The 19,830-nt window shown below is 39.1% G+C and overlaps 2 protein-coding genes across 3 annotated transcripts; one reads left to right on the plus strand and one right to left on the minus strand.

Moving 5' to 3' along the window:
* hook1 (hook microtubule-tethering protein 1) lies at window positions 1-12,529 on the plus strand. Of its 2 annotated transcripts, none has more exons than XM_008407302.2 (22): window positions 1-245; window positions 935-1,020; window positions 1,379-1,451; window positions 2,061-2,111; window positions 2,238-2,370; window positions 2,491-2,558; window positions 3,021-3,083; window positions 4,254-4,337; window positions 5,895-6,058; window positions 6,145-6,285; window positions 6,616-6,817; window positions 7,298-7,408; window positions 7,530-7,617; window positions 7,980-8,046; window positions 8,132-8,272; window positions 8,353-8,440; window positions 8,867-8,898; window positions 8,978-9,060; window positions 9,136-9,236; window positions 9,335-9,436; window positions 9,542-9,610; window positions 10,693-12,529. In XM_008407302.2, the coding sequence occupies exons 1-22, from the start codon at window positions 201-203 to the stop codon at window positions 10,849-10,851; spliced, it is 2,151 nt and encodes a 716-aa protein (XP_008405524.1). In that variant the 5' UTR covers window positions 1-200; the 3' UTR covers window positions 10,852-12,529. The 2 variants fall into 2 exon arrangements, with proteins under 2 accessions (XP_008405524.1, XP_017159875.1); XM_017304386.1 differs by having other exon boundaries at window positions 1-144.
* On the minus strand, window positions 11,460-16,526 carry LOC103463743 (cytochrome P450 2J6-like). Its single transcript, XM_008407303.2, has 9 exons — window positions 16,254-16,526; window positions 15,838-16,003; window positions 15,617-15,769; window positions 15,380-15,540; window positions 14,681-14,854; window positions 14,441-14,582; window positions 14,157-14,344; window positions 13,272-13,413; window positions 11,460-13,144 (listed from the first exon to the last, which is right to left on the minus strand). Exons 1-9 carry the CDS (start codon window positions 16,497-16,499, stop codon window positions 12,939-12,941), a joined length of 1,578 nt encoding a protein of 525 aa, XP_008405525.1. The 5' UTR covers window positions 16,500-16,526; the 3' UTR covers window positions 11,460-12,938.
* Between the last annotated feature and the right edge of the window lie 3,304 nt (window positions 16,527-19,830).

Here is a 19,830-nt window from a genome sequence, read left to right on the forward strand (position 1 = left end):
CATTCACCAACACTTTACGTGATTTCGTAGCGTAAAGCGTCCTCACTCGCTCTCGAGTTACGTATCTTTCGGTTGGCAGTTTACCTTTGGCAGCAGGTGAGGTCAAATGCAGCGGGACAGAGCGGAAGAGCTTCGTTGACACAGGTGGAGGATCATTTTTTACGTTTTAAAAAAAAAACAAAAAACATATAGGGAAGCAAATGGAAGACAGTGAAACAGCGCTGGTGGAAAGCCTGATAATATGGGTGAGTGTATTTGGTCAAGTGAAGGTGAAGCGAGGACTGCGGTATTTTTGTCACCTGTGTGGTGTAGGTGGTAGGGCTCTGCAGGAAGCTAGCCGAGTGAAAATAAAGAAGTTATGTTATAAGACACGGCTAATACTATCGTACGAGGTCTACAATAAACTGATAATTTTTAGTGCTTAGCGTTAGCTTGAAAGGCATAGTTACCGTAGCAACACCAAGTCAACCGGTACAAAGTGTTGCAACAGGGTAACTGTAACATGCAGTAACATGCCTACTGCATGTTACAGTTAGCATTCAACATATGCAAAGATGTCAATTATAGAGTGCTGAAAGTGCCATAACCCAACAAATGCATGATAATTACACATAAAAACATAAAATGAAATAATATTAATAAATAAAAGTTACATTAAAAGTGTTTGAAATAAATATAGAAAGTTGAGCGGACTAAGACTGAAAATCAATGAAATTCCCTTTCTGTAGTCATACAACTAATTGAATTTATCAGGAGATTTTTTTGTGCTCCTGGATACTAGTCACCTGACACCTCTTTTCATATTTAGTTTTTTGTGTATTTCTTACTATTACAAATTTTCCCAAGCACAATTCTAAATTTCTCAATGGTAGAATGGATGATAAATTAAGCTACGCTATTGTGCTCATAACGATGATGTGTTTTTTTCTCACAGCTGCAGACGTTCAACACTCCAGCACCTTGCAGCACAGTGGAGGAGCTCACCACGGGAACGGCAATGTCACAGGCACTACAACAGATGTAAGAAATCACATGTGTATTAACATTTTGTGCAATGCCCAATGATTTAAACAAATGACTAGCTGTTAAAAAGGAGGGAAATTATTACCTGAAGACCTGAAAAATATGTTTTTTCCCCCCTTTACGTTAAATGTACTTTTTAAAAATTTTTTATTTTGTTTTGTCAAACCGCTTTCCAACTATTCTTGTGAGTATAGGTGCTTCAGGCATGTAATCTCACAGATCAGTAGTTAAAGTTTGGCGTTACCTAGTGATAAATTACTTTTATCATTAGAAAGCCCCCCTGAATTTTACGTTTTTCTAAAAGATATTATGTGCAGTTAAACTATTTTTTTTATTTCCACTGTTTGTGGTGCAGAGACCCCACTTGGTTCAACGAAGCATGGACGAGCCGTATCAAAACAGATGTTGAAGACAACTGGAGACTGAAGGTACAAAGATACATCCTCACTGTGCAGCATTGGGCCTGTCTGACTGAGTGCTCTGGTTGCTCCACAGTTCATTTAATGCTGACCACAAACCTGCTCCTTTGTTGCTGCCTTCGGCCTGCATTGAATAGATTTGTTGTGATTCAAGTGTGGGATTAATTATAATAATATAAGGATTAGATTATGTTGACGATCTAACAAAACACTCATAATGATGACTAGAAGGCAGATTCTAGCTTGTAAGTGTGAGTTTGCTATTCCTCCTTTTTTATTTAGCTTTGTAAATGTTTCTGTTGCAAATATAGATTTTACCTGGAATGTGTTTGTCTTTAAAATTAGAATACAGTTATTAATTTCTCAGTTTGAGAATTACGGTATAAAGTATTAATTTTCACATAAATTAAACAGTCATTAAAAAATTGCATGTTCGGAATTAACCCAGAATATTGAGACTAACAATGTTGAGTGACATTTTTATTATTTATAGCAAGTCATATTCATATTGCAACTTTTACCAGTATTATTGCATGTTGCATTTTGGAGCCCTAGTTGGCAATTGGTCTTTTTGATACATTTGAAGCTGATTATATTTTCAAATCTCTCTCCTCTCAGATGAACAATCTGAAGAAGATCCTTCAGAAGGTGGTCGACTATTATAATGAGGTTTGAAGTTCATAGATTCCCCCTGGCTTCCTGCAGTGTGCAGTCATAGTTTTATATCAGTTTTGATTTGGCAATTTAGGAAGTGTTTTGTCTATAAAGGTTTTATTCATGCCCGTGTATCGCCAGGTATTAGCTCAGGACATTTCATACTTCCCTTTGCCGGATGTCTCACGGGTGGCAGAGCACGCAGAGCCGGTAGAGATGGGAAGGTTGCTGCAGCTCATACTTGGCTGTGCTGTCAGATGTGAGCAGCAACAAGGTTTGTCACGGCTTTTACGGTTGCAACAGATGTTATAAATGTAGTAGTTTATAATTCTATAAGTCTTTCTGAAGTAAAAGCAAAAACTCCTCTTGGTGAAAAGATGTTCTCTGTTGGCAGAATACATTCAGATAATTATGACCATGGAGGAGTCTGTGCAGCATGTGGTCATGAAAGCTATCCAGGAGGTTGGTTTGTTAATTTTCTTTCTCATTTAAATCAGATTTTACAGACAATTCTAGTTCAAATTAGCACCTTCTTTTAATGTTTGGAAAATTCTTTGAAAGGTGGCAGATGCAGAAGTTGTTGTGGAAAGAGCTGGATGGAACAGTCATTATCTGGGCTCTGTCCAGATAATGACCCAAAGCAGAAAGACATTAAACCCGGTTATATTTATGTGTCATTGTTATCAGGCTGTTCACCAACATCATTTCATATTTCATGTTTTTGTTTTATCATGCAGCTCTAATGTTCATGTCTGCCAACACTGGTAGTGACCAAAGGGTTCTCTCCACATTTATTCTTTTATTTTGAAATGTAGAATATCATATTTAGTTTTTTTTTTGTCGCCACCCTGGTTTAACTAGACTGATGTTTTGCAGCTCTTCTGTTGCTTGTATCTAATAACCTGATGGCATTTTCCTCATCAGCTCATGAAAAAAGATAATTCAGCAGCATTAGGAACAGAGCTGTCAGGGGACCCAGAACAGCAGGTCAGTAATTATTCTGTCATTTTGTCTTCTTTTTTATTGTGTAATGTGAAGTCATTCTTCACTAGTTGACATTTTATAATCAAAAATGTTCAATGTTTTGCTGTAAAAGGATGTAACAAGAGCTGCAGTGAATTTCATAAGTATTCAAACCCATTGATCTTTTTCACAAATTACCACAAACTGTAATACAGAGTCTACAGATCACATTTTCCATACATCATTTGAACATGGAAAAACACAAATGCAATTCCCCCAAGACATAAACTGACTGACTGAGCCAGGAGAGCATTAATCATTCAAGCAGCAAAGGATCCAATGGTAACTCTCCAGAAGCTGCAAAGATCCCTAAGTGGATGAATGTGTTGACAGGACAAGTGCTACTCGTGTTATCCACAAACCTGGCCTTTTTAGAAGAGGGGCAAAACAAACCTATTGTTAGGATAAAAAAAGCCTGGAGGTGTCGGGTTCGCAGCTTAGTCACAAGCAATACTGGTGAGATGGGAAGTATGCGGAAGAACATGCTCTGGTCAGATAACCTCTGTCTTCATGTGAAACACTATTATGTGGACTAAAACTAACAATGCACAAAAACCCCACTGTGCCATTCCCAGCTGTTCACAGTTGATCAGAAGATGGATAGAGCCAACTTGAAAACCTGTTAGAGGTTTTCAAGTTGGCTCTTGAAAACCTGTTAGAGGTTTTCAAGGTACTGGGAAGGAGGTTCAAACTTTCAGCAGGACGACAATCCTAAACATACAACAAGAGATTTACTGGAATCATTCACATTTAGTTATATCCATGTGTTACAAAGGCCCAGTCACACTCCAGTTTTATGAGTTATTCATTCAGAAGTCTGAATATAAATGTTTTACAATTATTTTAAAAAGAAAACAAATGTATATATTTTTAAAATATTTTTCAGTTTTTGTTACTTTGTGTCAGTCTGCATAAAACCAAAATAAAATGAAGTTTGTAGATGACGCATGACAGAGGATGTGGAAAGGTTGTTTTTCTTGTAAGACGCTTTGATATTTTGACATGACATCTGTCTCGAATGACGCTGTATAAATAAATTAAATTGAAATAGTTCTGATGTTTGACATTTAAGAAGTGTGTTTTCTAATGTTTGCGTATTTTGACTGGAATTTTGTTTCTCAATCGCCTGTCCAGGTGAAAAAACTCCTGGAGGACCTTTCTGAGCTCATGTCAGAAAAGGAAGCCTTAGCCCAACGCTGTCAGGAGTTGGACTTACAGGTGAATTTAAAGCTCTGCTCAGACATAAACTTCTTCATAAAGCACTTAGAAACAAGTTTTTTTTAGTTTTTTTTTCCCCCCAAAATGGGCTCTGGAACATCTAATTAGTTTGCAGATTTTAACATTCTCTGTGTTCAGACATGCATGCCTTTGGTACAGTGTAACCCTAAGTTTTGCAACTCTTTGTAATGCTTGGCTCCATTGTCTGGAGCTGCTGTGGCAGAATGACTGTGGACTCACAGTCTGGGCTGTGCTGGCTCCACTGTGGCATCCAGCCTGTATCTACCAGTGCTAGTGTGCAGGGAGACCACGAATACCACAGGGACTGATCAACTGTTTACCTCGATTCTCAGCAGATTGATTTGATCAGTTTCCTGTTTTGCTTGGGTCTCTGGGCAGAGAGGTAAGTAAAGTGCAGCTCATCGTCGGGGAGACGGGAACTAAACCAATCTAAACCAGCTGCTCGAATGTTTGCTCTAACTTTGCTAACAGAGGGCTCAAACAGGGTTCTGAGGAATTATGCAATGCTTGTTTAGTAATTTTTGCAATATTCCAATATTTGAATGTGAACTATGCTAACCATTTTGTCCTCTTCTTTAGGGGAAAGCATGCTCAGAAATCCTTGAAATATGAAGTCAAGCAATATTAAACATGACTATTTTATGTCCATATGTGTGTTTTAGGGGTATTGTCTTAACATAACTTTAAAGTTGGGCAATGGTTTTAGTCTTCCTAATTCAGTCTGTTAATACACTGCTGTGAAAAGGTATTTCTCCCTTACTCATTTGTTAAATTTTTTTATGTGTAAATCCTTCAAATCATTAGAAAATATTAGATTTACTGAATGGAAAAACGGCATAAACCAACTTGGTCTTGCATGAACAAGTAATTGCTGACCTTGGCCAATCGGTTAAATGCGTTCAACCAAGAAAGCTAAGTTCGGTTCTGCTAGCCCCACCCACACGAGATTACGACCAAACCTTTAGAATCAAGAAATGACTTGGACCTGTGTGACAACATGAAGTGGACTAAAAGGCCTTAAAAAACAACACTTCGCACCCAGAACCAAAGAAATTCAGTAATGGATGAAAAACAAAGGGTTCTGCAGCCATTCTAAAGGCATATCCACAAATGAATAAACTTGGAATGGTGGTGACTCTTCGCTGGAGTGGCTGACCTTCTTAAGTTACTCCACGAATGGATCAGCAACTCATCCAGAGGGTCAAAAGAAGCCAGAATGTCTGAAACCTGACTTGCCTTTCTCAAGATCAATGTTTCTCATTCAACAATGTGAAACTATACAGCAAAGCCATACATTGGAGTAGCTCAAGGTGAAAACCACAGCGCTATGTTTGCTCTAACAGATGAGAGAGGAGTTGTGTTTTGCTGCTCTAACTTCTGTCTCTTTTAATTCTCAGATGTAACTTTTCTGCTCTGCATGCTGTTATTGACCAGCAGGAACTTTAACGCTGCAGCTCCTTTCTGCTTTCTTTAATCCACCTCAATTGGCGTAAAACTCCTAGTGAGAACTGCACTGACATTTTTGTCCCTGGTCAGGTGGCCGTTCTCCTAGAAGAACGAAACAGCCTTCTGGCCGAGAACGATGTCCTAACAGACCGAGCCAGCCAGTTGGACACATTCGATGACCCCAGCACGCCATCGGGCAGGAAACACAGTCAGCTGCAGCAGCAACTGGAGACTCTGCAGGAGGAGAACTTTAGGTTGTTTACTCTGGCTTTAAATGCACCTCAGCTGTGTATTTGCAGCGAAGACCAAATGCTCATGTGTGTGCACGTGCTACCTCTAGGCTGGAAGCTGCCAAGGATGACTACCGGATCCACTGTGAGGAGCTGGAGAAGCAGCTGGTTGAACTTCAGCATCGCAACGATGAGCTCACCAGTCTGGCAGAGGAATCACGGGCTCTCAAAGACGAATTGGATGTCCTGAGGTTTGTGTTTGTCAAACAAATGCTTCCAAAGTTGTTCTTTTTGTCATTTGTAATAAAGTTAATATCTGTACAGCAATGATTTCTAAACTGCAGTTTAACTTTTCTAGCTTTTAGTCACTCCTAAATACTTTGATCTGTGTGTCACCCTAATCCTCTACCTCAGTAAATAATTAGTTTACAGGCAAAATGGCCTGCACTTCCATTTTACAGCAAACACATCAATGTTTGTAAAAGTCCAAAGAGTATAAATGCTTTTGCAAACTATTACTACAAACTACACTCCAGCCTCACTGCAACATTTGACTTATTTACTGTGTTGATCTTCTTCAGGAACTGCTCAGATAGAGTGGTGGTCCTGGAGGCATCAGTGGAAACCTACAAGCGTAAGCTGGAGAATCTCGGTGACCTAAAGCGACAGGTGAAGCTGTTGGAGGAGAACAACATGACCTACATGCAAAACAGCGTCACTCTGGAGGAGGAGCTGCGCAAAGCAAATGCCGCCCGCGCACAGCTGGAGTCGTACAAAAGACAAGTAAAGAGCTTACTCTTATTGCAAGATTAAATATAATTTTTTGATTATATGTCATACAATTTGCATTTGGAGAATGTGTTTAGTACCAAGCATATAGGGCTGCAGCTCACCAGCCCTATAATCAATTACTAAAACGATTATTTTAGTAATTGATTATTCTATTGACTATTCTCACAATCTGATAATAAATTGCAAGACTTTGCAAATTTTTAATTCAACCTCTTAAGCATTTTTATTCAAGATTGCATTATACTATGTTTACAGACAAATGCAAATCTTAAATGCAAAATGCTTTTATTTTTTTGGACAGTTTTGGCTTAATATCTGCTAATAGTCTAATATTTTTTCAGCAAATTATCATTTTGTATGCTCTAGTTAACAATTAATCAATTACTTAATTAGTTGACGCTCATTTAAATAATCGATTCATCTTATTCATCGTTTCAGCCCTACAACCAGATTTGTTTTTTGTTTCAATAGGTCCAAGACCTCCACAATAAGTTGTCAGAGGAAACCAGACGCGCAGACATCATGGCGTTTGAGATGAAAAAGTTGGAAGAGAAGCATGAAACTGTGTTGAAAGAAAAAGAGGTTCAACATCTTGTAACATTTCACCATTAATATGAACTATAATACTGCTTTGCTTAACATCTTTACCTTTAAAAAAAAAATTTAATAAACTTAATAAACTTTACATCTTTTACACCGTTAGCGGATGATCATTGAACGAGATTCTCTGAAGGAAATCAACGAGGAGCTGCGATGCACTCAGGCTCAACAGGACCAGCTCTCACAATCAGGTACTTCATCAATCAATTAAAGATGCTTCTTATTATTTACTAACTTATTTACTACCTAAAGTACCTTGGAAATGATTTATCCTCACACTGATTTCTTTTTTTGTCACTCAAATGTGTTTCAAGTAAACAAATAATCAGCCTGACAACAACAGCTTATGAGGTTTAGAGGGCAAGCAAGTTAATTTTATTATCTTGTTCTTCCTTAAGGACTTAAATTGTTTAAATTGTTAGAAAACTGCATTTTCTGTTTACATTGTTCTCTTTGAAATATATAAGTATGGGCAAAAAAAAAAAGTAAAAAGAAGAAAACTGTAAGGGAGCAAATACTTTTTTTTCACATCACTGTACCTTTTTGTACTTAGGGATCCTTCCCTCTGGCAGCCCCAGCCATGAAAATCTGGCAGCTGAATTAATTCCCATTGAGTACAGGTAGCATTTTACTGCTTCATTGTATGCATTTGTATTCTTTCTGCTTCAATGCTGTGTGTGATTCCGGACTGTCGTGGTTATTTAGAGAAAAGGTCATCAGACTGCAGCATGAGAACAAGTTGCTGAGAGTGCAGCAGGAGGAGTATGAGCAGGAGAAGATCACCACCCTGCAGACCCAGCTGGAGGAAGCTGAGAAGACCCACAGCAAACTGGACACAGAGAACAGGTGTGCTTCATTTGTGCTCTTTTGTGTTGATTCTCTTTGTGCATGTTGATGTTTTTTTCTGTTTGCTGCTTCATCTTCAGATTGAGCCAAGAGCGCATCAGTGAGCTGCAGCAGCAGGTGGAGGAGCTGCAGAAGGCTCTGCAGAGTCAGGCGGCCAAACCAGATGATGTGAGGGCGCAAACATGCTCTGTCAGCTAAACATAGTTACAGTGTAGTCTGAAGCCTGATTGGAAAAAATGACAATTGAGTGGGAGAGATCAGGGAGTGGAAAATCTTAATTTTTTTCTTTCTTGATAAATACTTTTTCACTCCCTTTGTTACTCAATTAGTGACTTATTTACTGAAGTTTCTAGTTACTAACTTAAATATTTAATTTGCTGACGTTCTTGGTTACTTACTCACCCACTTAATTACTTGCTGTCTGAGTAGTTTGTGTATTTAGTTACTTAGACTCTCAATTACTCACTTGCATAATTAGACATTTGAGTTTGACAAAGTATGTGATATGGACATGAAAAATGAGGAAGAGCCTTCAATAGAGGGGCTTCATCCAGGATGTTTTGCTCAGTTTTGATACATATTTTTCATTTTCAGTCAAATCTAAAGAGGAAACTGGATGCTCACATGTAAGTGAGTTTGCGCTCGGATAGAAATACAAGCTCGTGTTCTCCAGTTGGTGGAAGTCGATCTCTTGTTTTTCCTCAGGTCCCAGCTGAATGAGGCTCAAGATGAAATCATGAAGAAGAAAGAGCTTCTGGAGGGCCTTCAACCTGACCACACCCAGACATGTACGGCTTAAAAGTTTTAATGCAGGTGTGTTGTTCTTTCAACATGTAATAGAAAACTGACTTGTTGCTTCTCAGCTTTGAAAGTGGATGAGTTGATGGCTGCTCTGAAAAAGAAGGACGACGACATGCGGGCCATGGAAGAAAGATACAAGATGTATCTGGAGAAGGCGCGCAATGTGAGTTAAATTCATTTAGCTTTGGTAACTCTTAAAGGTGAGGTGAAATCAAGTTACTTATCAGTATTTTCATCTTGACCCTTGCTTTTCCCTTGAAGGTAATCCGAGCCTTGGACCCCAAGCTGAATCCTGCCACCGCTGAGATCCAGGCTCTCAGAAGCCAGCTGGCAGATCGGGACAAACAGATTCTCAACCTTGATGTAATTGCACCTTTACTTAATTGATCCTAGTATGAGTTTGCAAACAATTTGGGTATTGCATTCATGAATCGTGATGCTGAATGTGTTTTTTCTTTTTCTTCCTAGCGTCAATGTGAGCAGGCCAGGCTAAGAGAGTATGAGGAGAAGCTTCTTGTTACAGCTTGGTATAACAAAGTGAGTTGTAACGGCTTTAATTAAAAATGCATATTATTCACACTTCACAGTGGTGGCATTTACTGAAGTGATTGAGAGAGCTTTACAACACTATCAGACTTGGATAGCAGCATAAAAAACACAATGCTAATAATCTTTTTGTAGACATTGACAGTTTCTGTTTGGGATCTAGTTTCTGACACTAGTTGAGGTTAATCTTGTTAATAAACAGCTGGCTTCATGCAGAACCAAAATAACACAACCAACCATAATACTCATCATTAGAGGTGCAAAGGGTCAAAATGAAATGTCTAACTTTATACTGAACAGTAAATGCACCATAGTAGTCTCTAAAATATCACAATGTCAACAACCATCTTCAGTCTGGGTGTTTCTGTGAGAAGATTTGGTTAACTATATTCAGTTCTCTATCGGTGGGATGTAAATAAATAAAATTAAAAGAAGCACTGAGGAATAAAAGCTGCATAAAACTAAACTTTTCCTAATACATGCCGCAAGGTATTTCAAGTTTACTGATGCTGTGAAACAGCGAGTGAGAGCTAAACTTTCAGCAGATACCATGAAGTTGCTTTGATTTAGCTTGTTGGAAAATAAATAAATCCTTTTAGTGGTAGAAGCTAACAGTTTTATCTGACACTAGAAGTCCAGAACAACTCAGAATAATGGTATTTAAATCACTGAGCTATTAACGCAACATTAACAGATACCAGGAGACTGTTGTTACATTTAATGCAGTTTTTTTTTTTTTTTCTCAGCTGAACATCGTCTATGTTTCTATATGTTATCTACATGCTTTCATTCAGCGAAGGAGGTTTTGTTTTCCATTCTTTCCTGGCGACTGCTCTCACACGTGATGTTGCCTTCTCGTTAAGATGATAAATGATTGCTTACAGCAGGTGTGCTCGGTAAAAGTGTTGATTACTGTTTTTTGGACTTCTGGTATTATTGTTCTCTAAAGAGACAGACTTGGCTAATGCGGGAATCAGCTGGTCAAAATTATGACCGGTACATCTCTACTAATGACATTTTCAGTATTCTTTTAATCAATGACTACAATTTCCCTCTGGTTTCTGTGCTATCAGAGTTTGAGTTTTCAGAAGTTGGCCATGGAATCTCGTCTGGGAGGCCGCGGTGCCGCCACGTTCTCACCCGGCCAGTCCTTCCTGACACAGCAGCGGCAAGTCTCAAACGCCCCACGCAGGGCCACCTCCGTCAGCGTGCCTGCCCCTACCTCCAAATAGACTTTGTCACAGCGCCACAGCACCTCACATCAGCTAAACTAGGCAAAAACACACAACGGTGTAAGCACTCAAGTGACCTTAAACGCATCTGCTGTCAGCCTCTGAGGAGGGTCAGACTGCGTGTGATCAGTGAGCACTTATCAGACCCAGCCCAGGTCAAAGCAGAGGTTGTGTTGGTATACCCTGCTGTACATTAGCCTGAAGGACAAAACCTTGTAGAGACTTTACCCCGATTCCACCTCACAAGCCAAAGCTAGATGTAGATTTGCAACGACTATCCTCTCTGCCCTGTGATTTTTTTTTTTTTTTCTTTTCCACCCTCATATTTAGCTTCTATAACTTAGCTCTCCTTGTATTGTGTTAAGGTCAGAAGTGAAAATCCTTGTGGAAATGAGGCCTGCTATTTTAGCTTTAGTTTAAGTGGTGACTTGAACCACTGAAATCAATCAAATGAAATTGTTGCACAAATATTTAAGAAATGTTTGTCACAGGGGGGACACTTTAAAAGGTGTATTGTAATCCAGCAGCATGAATAGTCTTGATCCAGCCATATCTGGTGCTGGCCACCAAGAATTTCTAAGCATTAAACAAACACTTGTAGTTTTTTCTTTTTTTTTTTTCTCCTATAATTGAAAAGTTTATAATTTCAAATGCTGTTGACACAAATTAAGTCATATTAACACTTGAGGTGCTGCAATAAGAAATCTGGGAATAGTCCGTTATCTATTCTATATGCTCTCAATGGGAACTGATGGACCTTTTTGTTTACTGTGTGTTGATTCTTTAAGTCAATTAATATGCTACTGATACAGAAATGAGTGATTCAACACCAGCTGTTCGTGCAACCATCACATCCGGGTCGAACACTTTCACAGCTCCTGCAAATTGTAACACTAAAAGTTTTAGCACATGTCAATGTTTTCTTTTAGGATGCTGCTTAAAAGAACATTTTGAAAAGCACTTATTGTCTTTTGCTAAAAGTGATCAGTTTGACACCACGTAGTTAAATATCCACCACCCTGAAAGAATATTTAGTTTTTTCATGTCTTGACGCTTAGCGACCACAGACACAGGCTGATTTTATGGTGACCTTTTGAAGATGGACTATTATAAAGTTCTTTACAAATATCTGAAAAGTGGGGAGTGCATATGTATTCAGTCTTCGGTCAATTCTCTGTCAAAACATCTCTCACTGTGATCTCAATTATGAATGCAGAGTCGATACAAAATGCTTGTCCCACTTTTCAGATATTTACTTAGTCAAAATGTGTGTTATTCCTTACAATTCATATTGTGTTTGTCACAAAACATCCCCCCAAAAAAGAATTAATTGAAATTTGTGTTTTTAGAAGGTGTGTGAAATCCTTTTCATGACTGTTCAGGATTAGTAGTCTCTTTGTTGCCTTTTCTGTTTATTGTCAGCAGCACACGAGATGTTCTGTTTTACAGCCACATGTGGTTTATACATGTATGTCACTTGAATTTCTTTTTTGCAGCTAATTGTTATTGTAAATCGCTGACTTAAAGGCATGGTCATTTAATAAAATAGACTGTACAATCAGGTAGAAGGTACACAGCAACCTGCTTAATGCTAAATGTTTGTAACTTATTAAAGAAATGTATAATGAATTTTAGAAAATTTAATAGCTTTTTCGCTGAATAAATTCTTTTTCAAATATTGCTGTTTATTTTTTTATTTAATTTTTTGTCAAATCTCAATCCTCACTAGATTATATTGAGGAAGCCGTGACTAATATAAGAAAGAGATTATATTATCACATCATCCAGCATCAGTCTACTAACAAAAAAAATGCAGAAATGAATCCAATCATAAACACAATTTGTTGACAGGCTCTGAAAACAAAAACCTTGTGAGTAAATCATGGGGTCACATGAGTTTGAGAAGATTAATGATTGTTGTCTAGGATAAATGTTGGTAATCAGATACATTTTTACATATAGATTTGTCTGAACAAGGAGAATGTTTTACCTGATCACCAACATTGCCTGGTTAAAAACAGATATTTCTATTTGCCAAAGTAACAACAGATACATTTTCACAAAGTGCCTGTTGTCCATCCTGCAGCTTATGCTTTTTTACATGTAGCCTTAAAGTCAAAGCGGGATTTTGCAAAGATCTTGAATGGATGTGGTGCGCGTGTGGCTCCAGTTATCCCTTCTGTACTCAGCTCAACGCCGTCCGGAGTGGAAAAGTGAAACTTCTGGAATAAGATGACAAAGAACAGGAAGAGTTCCATCCTCGCCAGACCTTCACCGAGACACGCTCGCTTTCCTGAAAAGAGAAAAAAGGTACCATCACCATCATCTTGGATCATTTTTACCAGTGTGTCATTCCTGTTCAAAATCATAATTCCAAACTAAGTGTATGTGCAGAGTTATAACTTAAATGCAGTTGTTACCGGCGGAGAAAGGTAAAAATGCCTCCTTCCTTATGAACCTGCCGTCTTCATCCAGGAAGTGTTTGGGGTTGAAACTGTCAGGGGTTTCCCATTCGTTCTTGTCAAAAAGAACAGAGGTCAGGTTTGGCATCACAGCCGTCCCCTGCAAAGAAAGAGAGAAGGAAAGAAAGAGGTATGAGACAAGAGAGGGAGAAAATCAGAAAACTGGGGAAATAATTCTGTCATGGTTCATATATTAGATATTTTTTACATGATGTGTGAAGTGTTTTTGTCTGTATCTGAACAATGTTGGTCAGTTACATTGTCATTTACCTACAATGACAAACAGAAAGGCCTCAAAGGTAAATGGGGAATTTTTTTTTAAAATCCGAATTTGGGAGTTTTTACCACAAAAACCTACTTGGGTGGGAAGTTTGAGTGATGAGGCTAAGTAAGTATTCCAAACTTTTAAATCTGAAAATAAACTTGGATATCAAAATAAAAACAACTAACAATTTAAATGACAGATTGCAACACTTAGTCTGGAAATGGTCTTGAAAAGAATCAAATACTGGTTGCAGAATTAAATGATAGAAAAAAAAAACAGTTTTGTGACGATATTTTTTTTTTCCAGAAATTTGCTAATGTCAAGTATCAAATGGTGATTCTCAGAATATAATGAAGTGTTTGATCCTGAATTGTGCAACGACTTTACAACTAGAGCAACTAAAGTACACGGTCTACATTACACATTGATTGTACTATTCTTTGTGGCAGATAATATCACCCTGAGAGAATCTTCTGTGGCTTCTGCAAAGCCATCTGTTGCTGCTTCAGACTTTTGCTTGTTTAAAACGTTTAAATGTGAGATCCTGCAGACGTGTTCGGGGGGATGATCAGACACACCTTTGGTATGAAGTAACCGCCCAGCACTGTGTCCCTGGCAGCCATCCTGAGTGCGTTGAGGGGAACAATGTTTCCCATTCTCTGGATCTCGTGGATGACTGCGTCAGTGTAGGGCATGTTGGATCTGTCTGCCATGGTGGGCTGGCGGCTCTGTCCGACCACTTTGTCTATCTCTTCCTGAACTTTGTCTACAAAGCAAATCAAATCCAGTTGCTGACCAGCATGTGGCAGTCTTCCTCAGGTAATCTGATCTGTTGGTGAACATGGTTCTGATCTGAGCTCACCCTGGATGTGAGGATGTTTTATAAGGTACAGGAGTCCCCACTGCAGAGTCTTTGAAGTAGTTTCGCTGCCAGCCAAGAACAGATCAAGACAACACAGAACCAGGTTTTCTTCCTCAAATCCCACATCCTGCTTTCTGTTGTGCTGTTGAGCAACAATGAAGAGACAGATACACAGTCAGGTCTTAAATTTGATATTTCACAACTTTTTTTTTTTTGGTTGAACCAAAGCGAGTCCCATACTCTTTCCTCTATAAGGAAGTTGTCGATATAATCTCGTGGGTTGCTTAGATCCAGGTCCAGCTCGTGTCTTTCTATCTCTTTCCTGATGGATGCCTTCAGAGATCTGCAGCTGCTGAAGATGCCATTGTGAGGCCCTGGCAAGTGTCTCATAATTGCTGGGAAAGCGTCATAAAGCTGTTAAGAGAGAGAAAAAAAGCATCAAAATGTACTGACTGCAAAAAAGTATTACTTTCTGACTTTTACACTATCAGTGGAATTTTGGAGACTAGCTTCTTTTAATACTTTGTACAATTTGGGGAAACTTTTACGGTAATCTCCTTTTGCAGCAACAGTTACAATCATGTAAGGCCGATTGTTTTCTCGCCCTACTGGAACTTAAGGAGGGTTTGGATAAGAATGAAGCACTCCTCCATTTTCAATGTTTCAAGCATCCTAATGCTGAGCCAGAAACATTGGTTCCCATAATCCCTGTGAGAAACTTTGGATAGCTCAGTAAAAGTGGGTAGTGACTGTCTAGTTAGGTCAGAACAGACTGAACATGCCTGCTTGCTGTTCTCATTCTTTTAAGAATTAATAAAGTGTTGTTTGAGTTAAAATCACAGATCTCTGCTTGGTAACTTGGTGTGAGTTTATCAGAGGAATATCCTTTTTCATTTTTTTTCCATTACCGTACACCTTGCAGTTTTCTCTGCATCTTACCAGGGCCCATATTGAGCCTTCCAGGTGGGCAATGTCTGTCATATTCCTCAGCATGCTCTGGAGGTCCTGGTCACTGTAGTCAAACCTTCTCCCAAACACAATCTGGCAGATGATGTTGGACACAGCGTTGTTCAGAAGTGGCACCGGGTCAAAGGATTTACCTAGCAGGAAGACAGAAGTCTTTAAATACAAGACGCTATCTGTGCAAAATCTGGTCTGTTTTCCGCTGCTGTCAACCTTCCTCCTGCTCCATCGCTTCCTGCAGGTGTCGACTCTCCTGACAGATGTTCGTCTCCATGGAGCCCTTGACGATACCAAAGGTACGCATCATGGCCATGGCAAAGCGCCGCTGCCTCCTCCACACCTTCCCATTGCTAAAGAAAAGGCCACCTAGAAAAGGCAAAGAAATCAAACATCCCTCAAGTGTTGGTTGCCCTGACGCTCTAAATCTGACCAACCTGAGTCTCCTGAGTAAATCCTGGCTGCCATTGGGCTGTGAGGCCGGTCTGCAAAGTTTTCTGCCTGTGTTACCAAAGCCTCTTTCACCGTCTTCCACCCGGACAAGAACACTGTTTTGTGTCTTCCCAGACGTATGCAGAACACATTCCCATAAACATCAGCAAGCTGTGATTGCAGAATCAGAGTAGAAAGGTTCTATTGTGGAGCATGTGACTCTAAAATAATGCAGTCAATTTGTTGTTGACAGTCACCAATCGTTAAATTTTTTTTTGTTGCATTTTTTGTATTAAAATATCTCTTTTAAAAAAAGTAAGAAATGGTAGACATTTATGAAAATTTAAAATTTTTTTATGTCAGAATTAAAATTGCTGGTTTACTAATATATTCTTTTTTTTTTTTTTTTTTTTTTTTTTACCTTAGTGAGGTAAATATGAGGCTGCTTGGATTCAATGCTGAAGATATTCCCAAAGAAAGGAAGTGCAGGCGGTCCTGGTGGAAAGTGAGGTGGATCCTTTTTGTTGAGCAAATTTACGATGATTAGGATTGCAAAAATCAAAACCAGCATCCATCTGAGGCTGAACCACTGACACAAGCTGCAGAGCCACATTGTCACAGTGAGGAGAGGAGGGAAGAAAGAAGGCTTATCAAGATTTCTGTCCATGTGGTTCTGAGATGGGCTGGTCCTCTGCTGACTCCAGGTCTGGTAAATGTGAAGTGTGTGACTGAATCAGTCTACTCACTCATTTGTTTTGTGCATCTGCTTTGGTCAGCTTGGTTTCACGGATTTGGGGATTGTTTGTGTTTTAAGATATTTCAGTGGTATAAACATTTAGCATGAATTTTCAGAAACAGGATAGGAGACTGCAGGTCATTCAACTCTATATTCTCTTATTTCTTTTAGTGAAGTGTATGTCTGCCATTTTTACTGGAACCAACCAGCAGATGTCAGCAAAGTAAAATATTTGTGGATTTGAAGCCATGATGTGAAGTAGCAATTATTTACGGATGATTTGCTGAGGTTGTACTCTGCCTGTCACCCACTGACCGCTGGAGATAACCCCCCAGCACACCACCCATCAGTGCAAAGTCATCATGACTAAGGCAAGGGATGCATATTTATTCGCCTTGATCATGATGGCTTCGCTCCAATGTTTTGCAGCATATCTGGCAGACGCAAAAATGCAGCTGTCAGATTCCCCATGAGAGTCCTCCTCCAGGCCCAGAAGACCAGCTTCATGAGTGCTGATAAACAGCTTTGCTAAATAGGAGCAGATTCTTACCTGAAGAAATCAGTTCAGCTCCTCTTGACTCAGAAGGATTACTTGCCAATGCTTCAGAAAAGTCCTCACTTCTCTCTCAAGAACTGCAGAAGTTCTTGACTGTCTTTGTGGAAAGGACTGCACAACTCTTGCAAAGGTAGAGACAGCTTTTGACTCCATCAATGCAAGTCAGCGGTGTTTGCTCATGGTGAGCTATGTGTTCACTTGACTCGTTCGCTGGACTCCTTTGTTCGTACAGAGATACCAAATATCTTACCTCAGGAGCAGCAACCATCCAACTCTTAAGTGCTGACGGGTCATCGTTGTGGCCAACGGTACCACCATGATTGCTTTGGTCTGCTCTTCATCTTGGTCAAGGGCCATTGCACAGTGTGCTGACATCACTCTATTAACTTTGCAAGATCTCATCACTGCCCCAGTCCTGTACTAAAAAATGTGAAAAATGTCTCCATTGGATTCTCTGACTCAAATAGTTTATGCATACACCAAACAATCATTTAGTTCAGTAGTTGCTTAGATATGAGTTGAAATCAATCGAAGTCATCCTGAATGCTATGTTAAAATCCCAATTATAGACTATGACAACAAATAAAATAGTGCTTGTCTATAATGTGGTTAGAGAGAAACAGTTTTCTCTTAAAAATGTCTACTATTAATAATAAATAAATAATTTAATTAATACACATCTTGCACGTCAGCTAGCTTGGGTTTTTGTGTGGCCTGCAGCATTTATGAAAAGAGTAGACCTTGCAAGTACCAAGTATCATGCTTGTGTCACCATTTGAACGATTCTTATGAAATTTGTCATTTCCACCTTACTAGTCGTGTAAAGACAAAAGGCAAGGACCGCCTCTTTTTCCGTGGCCTAACCCCTATTGAGAACTTGTTAGCTCTTCTTAATCAGATTTTACTAGTGAAGGAGTTGACCTCTGATCAGAGCACAGGAAGCAGTAGTTGCTTCTATGTAAAAAAGTTGAATAGATGAGGAAACTGTCAGACCTCATGAATGAAAAGCTTGTGAATGCTGCTGAAAATAAGGGTGGATAAAGTGAAAGCTTTTTATTTTATGTGTAAGAAATATTTATTTGTACAACTAGACTGTTTATTATTCTCACATTAACAGCAAAATGTAAAAAAAAAAAATCATTCACTTACATAATCGCATTGTTATGGACATTTCATTTATCAAAGAATGAGAAGCTGTTTCAAGCATAAGAGAAAGATTAATCTCTGTCTTTGAGTTTCTTTATTCGAAGGCAAAAGCGTTCGAAGACCCGTCTCACTGAGCGCAGTAACATCACATCGTTACATAGTCACAGCAAGAAAAAGACCCACCCAAAGTCTGAGTGCCAGATGGACCACAGAGACAATCCTGACCCCCACCTTTAGAACTAGCCCTCACCTCTTGGAGGGGATGATTTTATGGCAGGAAAGAGAGAAGATAAGGATTTCAGGAGAAACTTCTAATACTTCTTTGTCATTTACTCATGGGTTCTGGGTCAAACTAGGGTACAAACTACATTCCACACGTCAGTCCTTTAAGACAATTGCCAGGTTAAGCATTTTACCCAAGATGTCTTCAGGTCTCTTCTGCTATCAAAGCTGTGGAAATATCTAAACATTATCTGGAAACTTCTTTAATGGAAAAACACATCTTGCAGAAATGCAAAAACACAGCAGATATGATCAGTAAATAAATGGTAAAAAATATCATCAGTTCCATCAAAGATGAAATAAGGCTAAAAACGAAATTTTCTATTACAGCATCGTAATTGTGGCATAGTCATTTATTGTGCTCTCCTAATAAAGCGAAAACGAGTTGTTACAAAAATAATTCCTCAATAATACAGTTCATCCATTCAGTCTGTGTATAAATATACACATTTCTGTATTTGGTATGTTCTTTTTACTCTGTTCAATAAAACGGAGGATGCAAATATTTCCAATTTTTTCCAGTTTCAGATTTATTTTTAGGGAGACACTGTTTAAGACAAATTCTTGCTCGGTCCTATTTGGAATCTGGGCAAACTATAATGCCGTTAATGGCGATTAATTTGAACATCACTCAACATACTTTCTTAACAAGCAGCTATGCCAGAATCATTATGGTCAGTCCTCTGATGAGCAGAAACCAGGGTTGGTGAAAAGTCCTCAGCTCAGCGGACCTTAGCAGACAGCTTGTAGGGATGAGGCACTCGTGTCGTCCCAGTGATTCCTTCAGTGCTCAGCTCGACTCCGTCAGGAACAGAGAAGGTGAACTTCTGCAGTAAGCCAACAAAGAACAGGAACAGCTCCATCTTGGCTAGGCCTTCACCAAGACACACACGTTTCCCTGAAATGCAAACACAGACACACAAAGTTTTAATATGAAAAGTGAGATTATTATTCATGATGTTATTCTTGGAAAACCTTGGTGAAGCACTAAAATTTTTTTTATCAAACTTTCCTTTAATCTTAGTAAGACCCGTCCCATGCAACCAAACCATGCTGGCTTGACAGTGGTCAACACTGGTTGACATTGGTCACATCACAATGTCGGTATGACATTTTGGTCATGCTGACAAATCAATGACATGGTCATAAATATCAGAGCGCTGTACCTGCAGAGAACGGGAGGAATGCTTCTCTCTTCACAAACTTCCCATTGGCATCCAGGAAGTGTCCGGGATTGAAGGTGTCTGGAGTTTCCCATTCAGATTTGTCAAACAGTAC

Source organism: Poecilia reticulata, linkage group LG4, assembly GCF_000633615.1.
Source record: "Poecilia reticulata strain Guanapo linkage group LG4, Guppy_female_1.0+MT, whole genome shotgun sequence".
In the NCBI taxonomy this organism is placed as follows: domain Eukaryota; kingdom Metazoa; phylum Chordata; class Actinopteri; order Cyprinodontiformes; family Poeciliidae; genus Poecilia; species Poecilia reticulata.

Coding starts and splice junctions, on each gene's coding strand:
- LOC103463743 (XM_008407303.2), bottom strand. CDS start 16,499: ATGGACAGAAATCTTGATAAGCCTTCTTTCTTCCCTCCTCTCCTCACT. Junction 14,583..14,680: donor ACTTCCTTATAGAGGAAAGA/GTATGGGACTCG, acceptor GTTGCTCAACAG/CACAACAGAAAGCAGGATGT. Junction 13,414..14,156: donor GCGGTTACTTCATACCAAAG/GTGTGTCTGATC, acceptor CTTTCTTTGCAG/GGGACGGCTGTGATGCCAAA.
- hook1 (XM_008407302.2), top strand. CDS start 201: ATGGAAGACAGTGAAACAGCGCTGGTGGAAAGCCTGATAATATGG. Junction 6,818..7,297: donor TGGAGTCGTACAAAAGACAA/GTAAAGAGCTTA, acceptor TTGTTTCAATAG/GTCCAAGACCTCCACAATAA. Junction 9,437..9,541: donor AACAGATTCTCAACCTTGAT/GTAATTGCACCT, acceptor TTTTCTTCCTAG/CGTCAATGTGAGCAGGCCAG.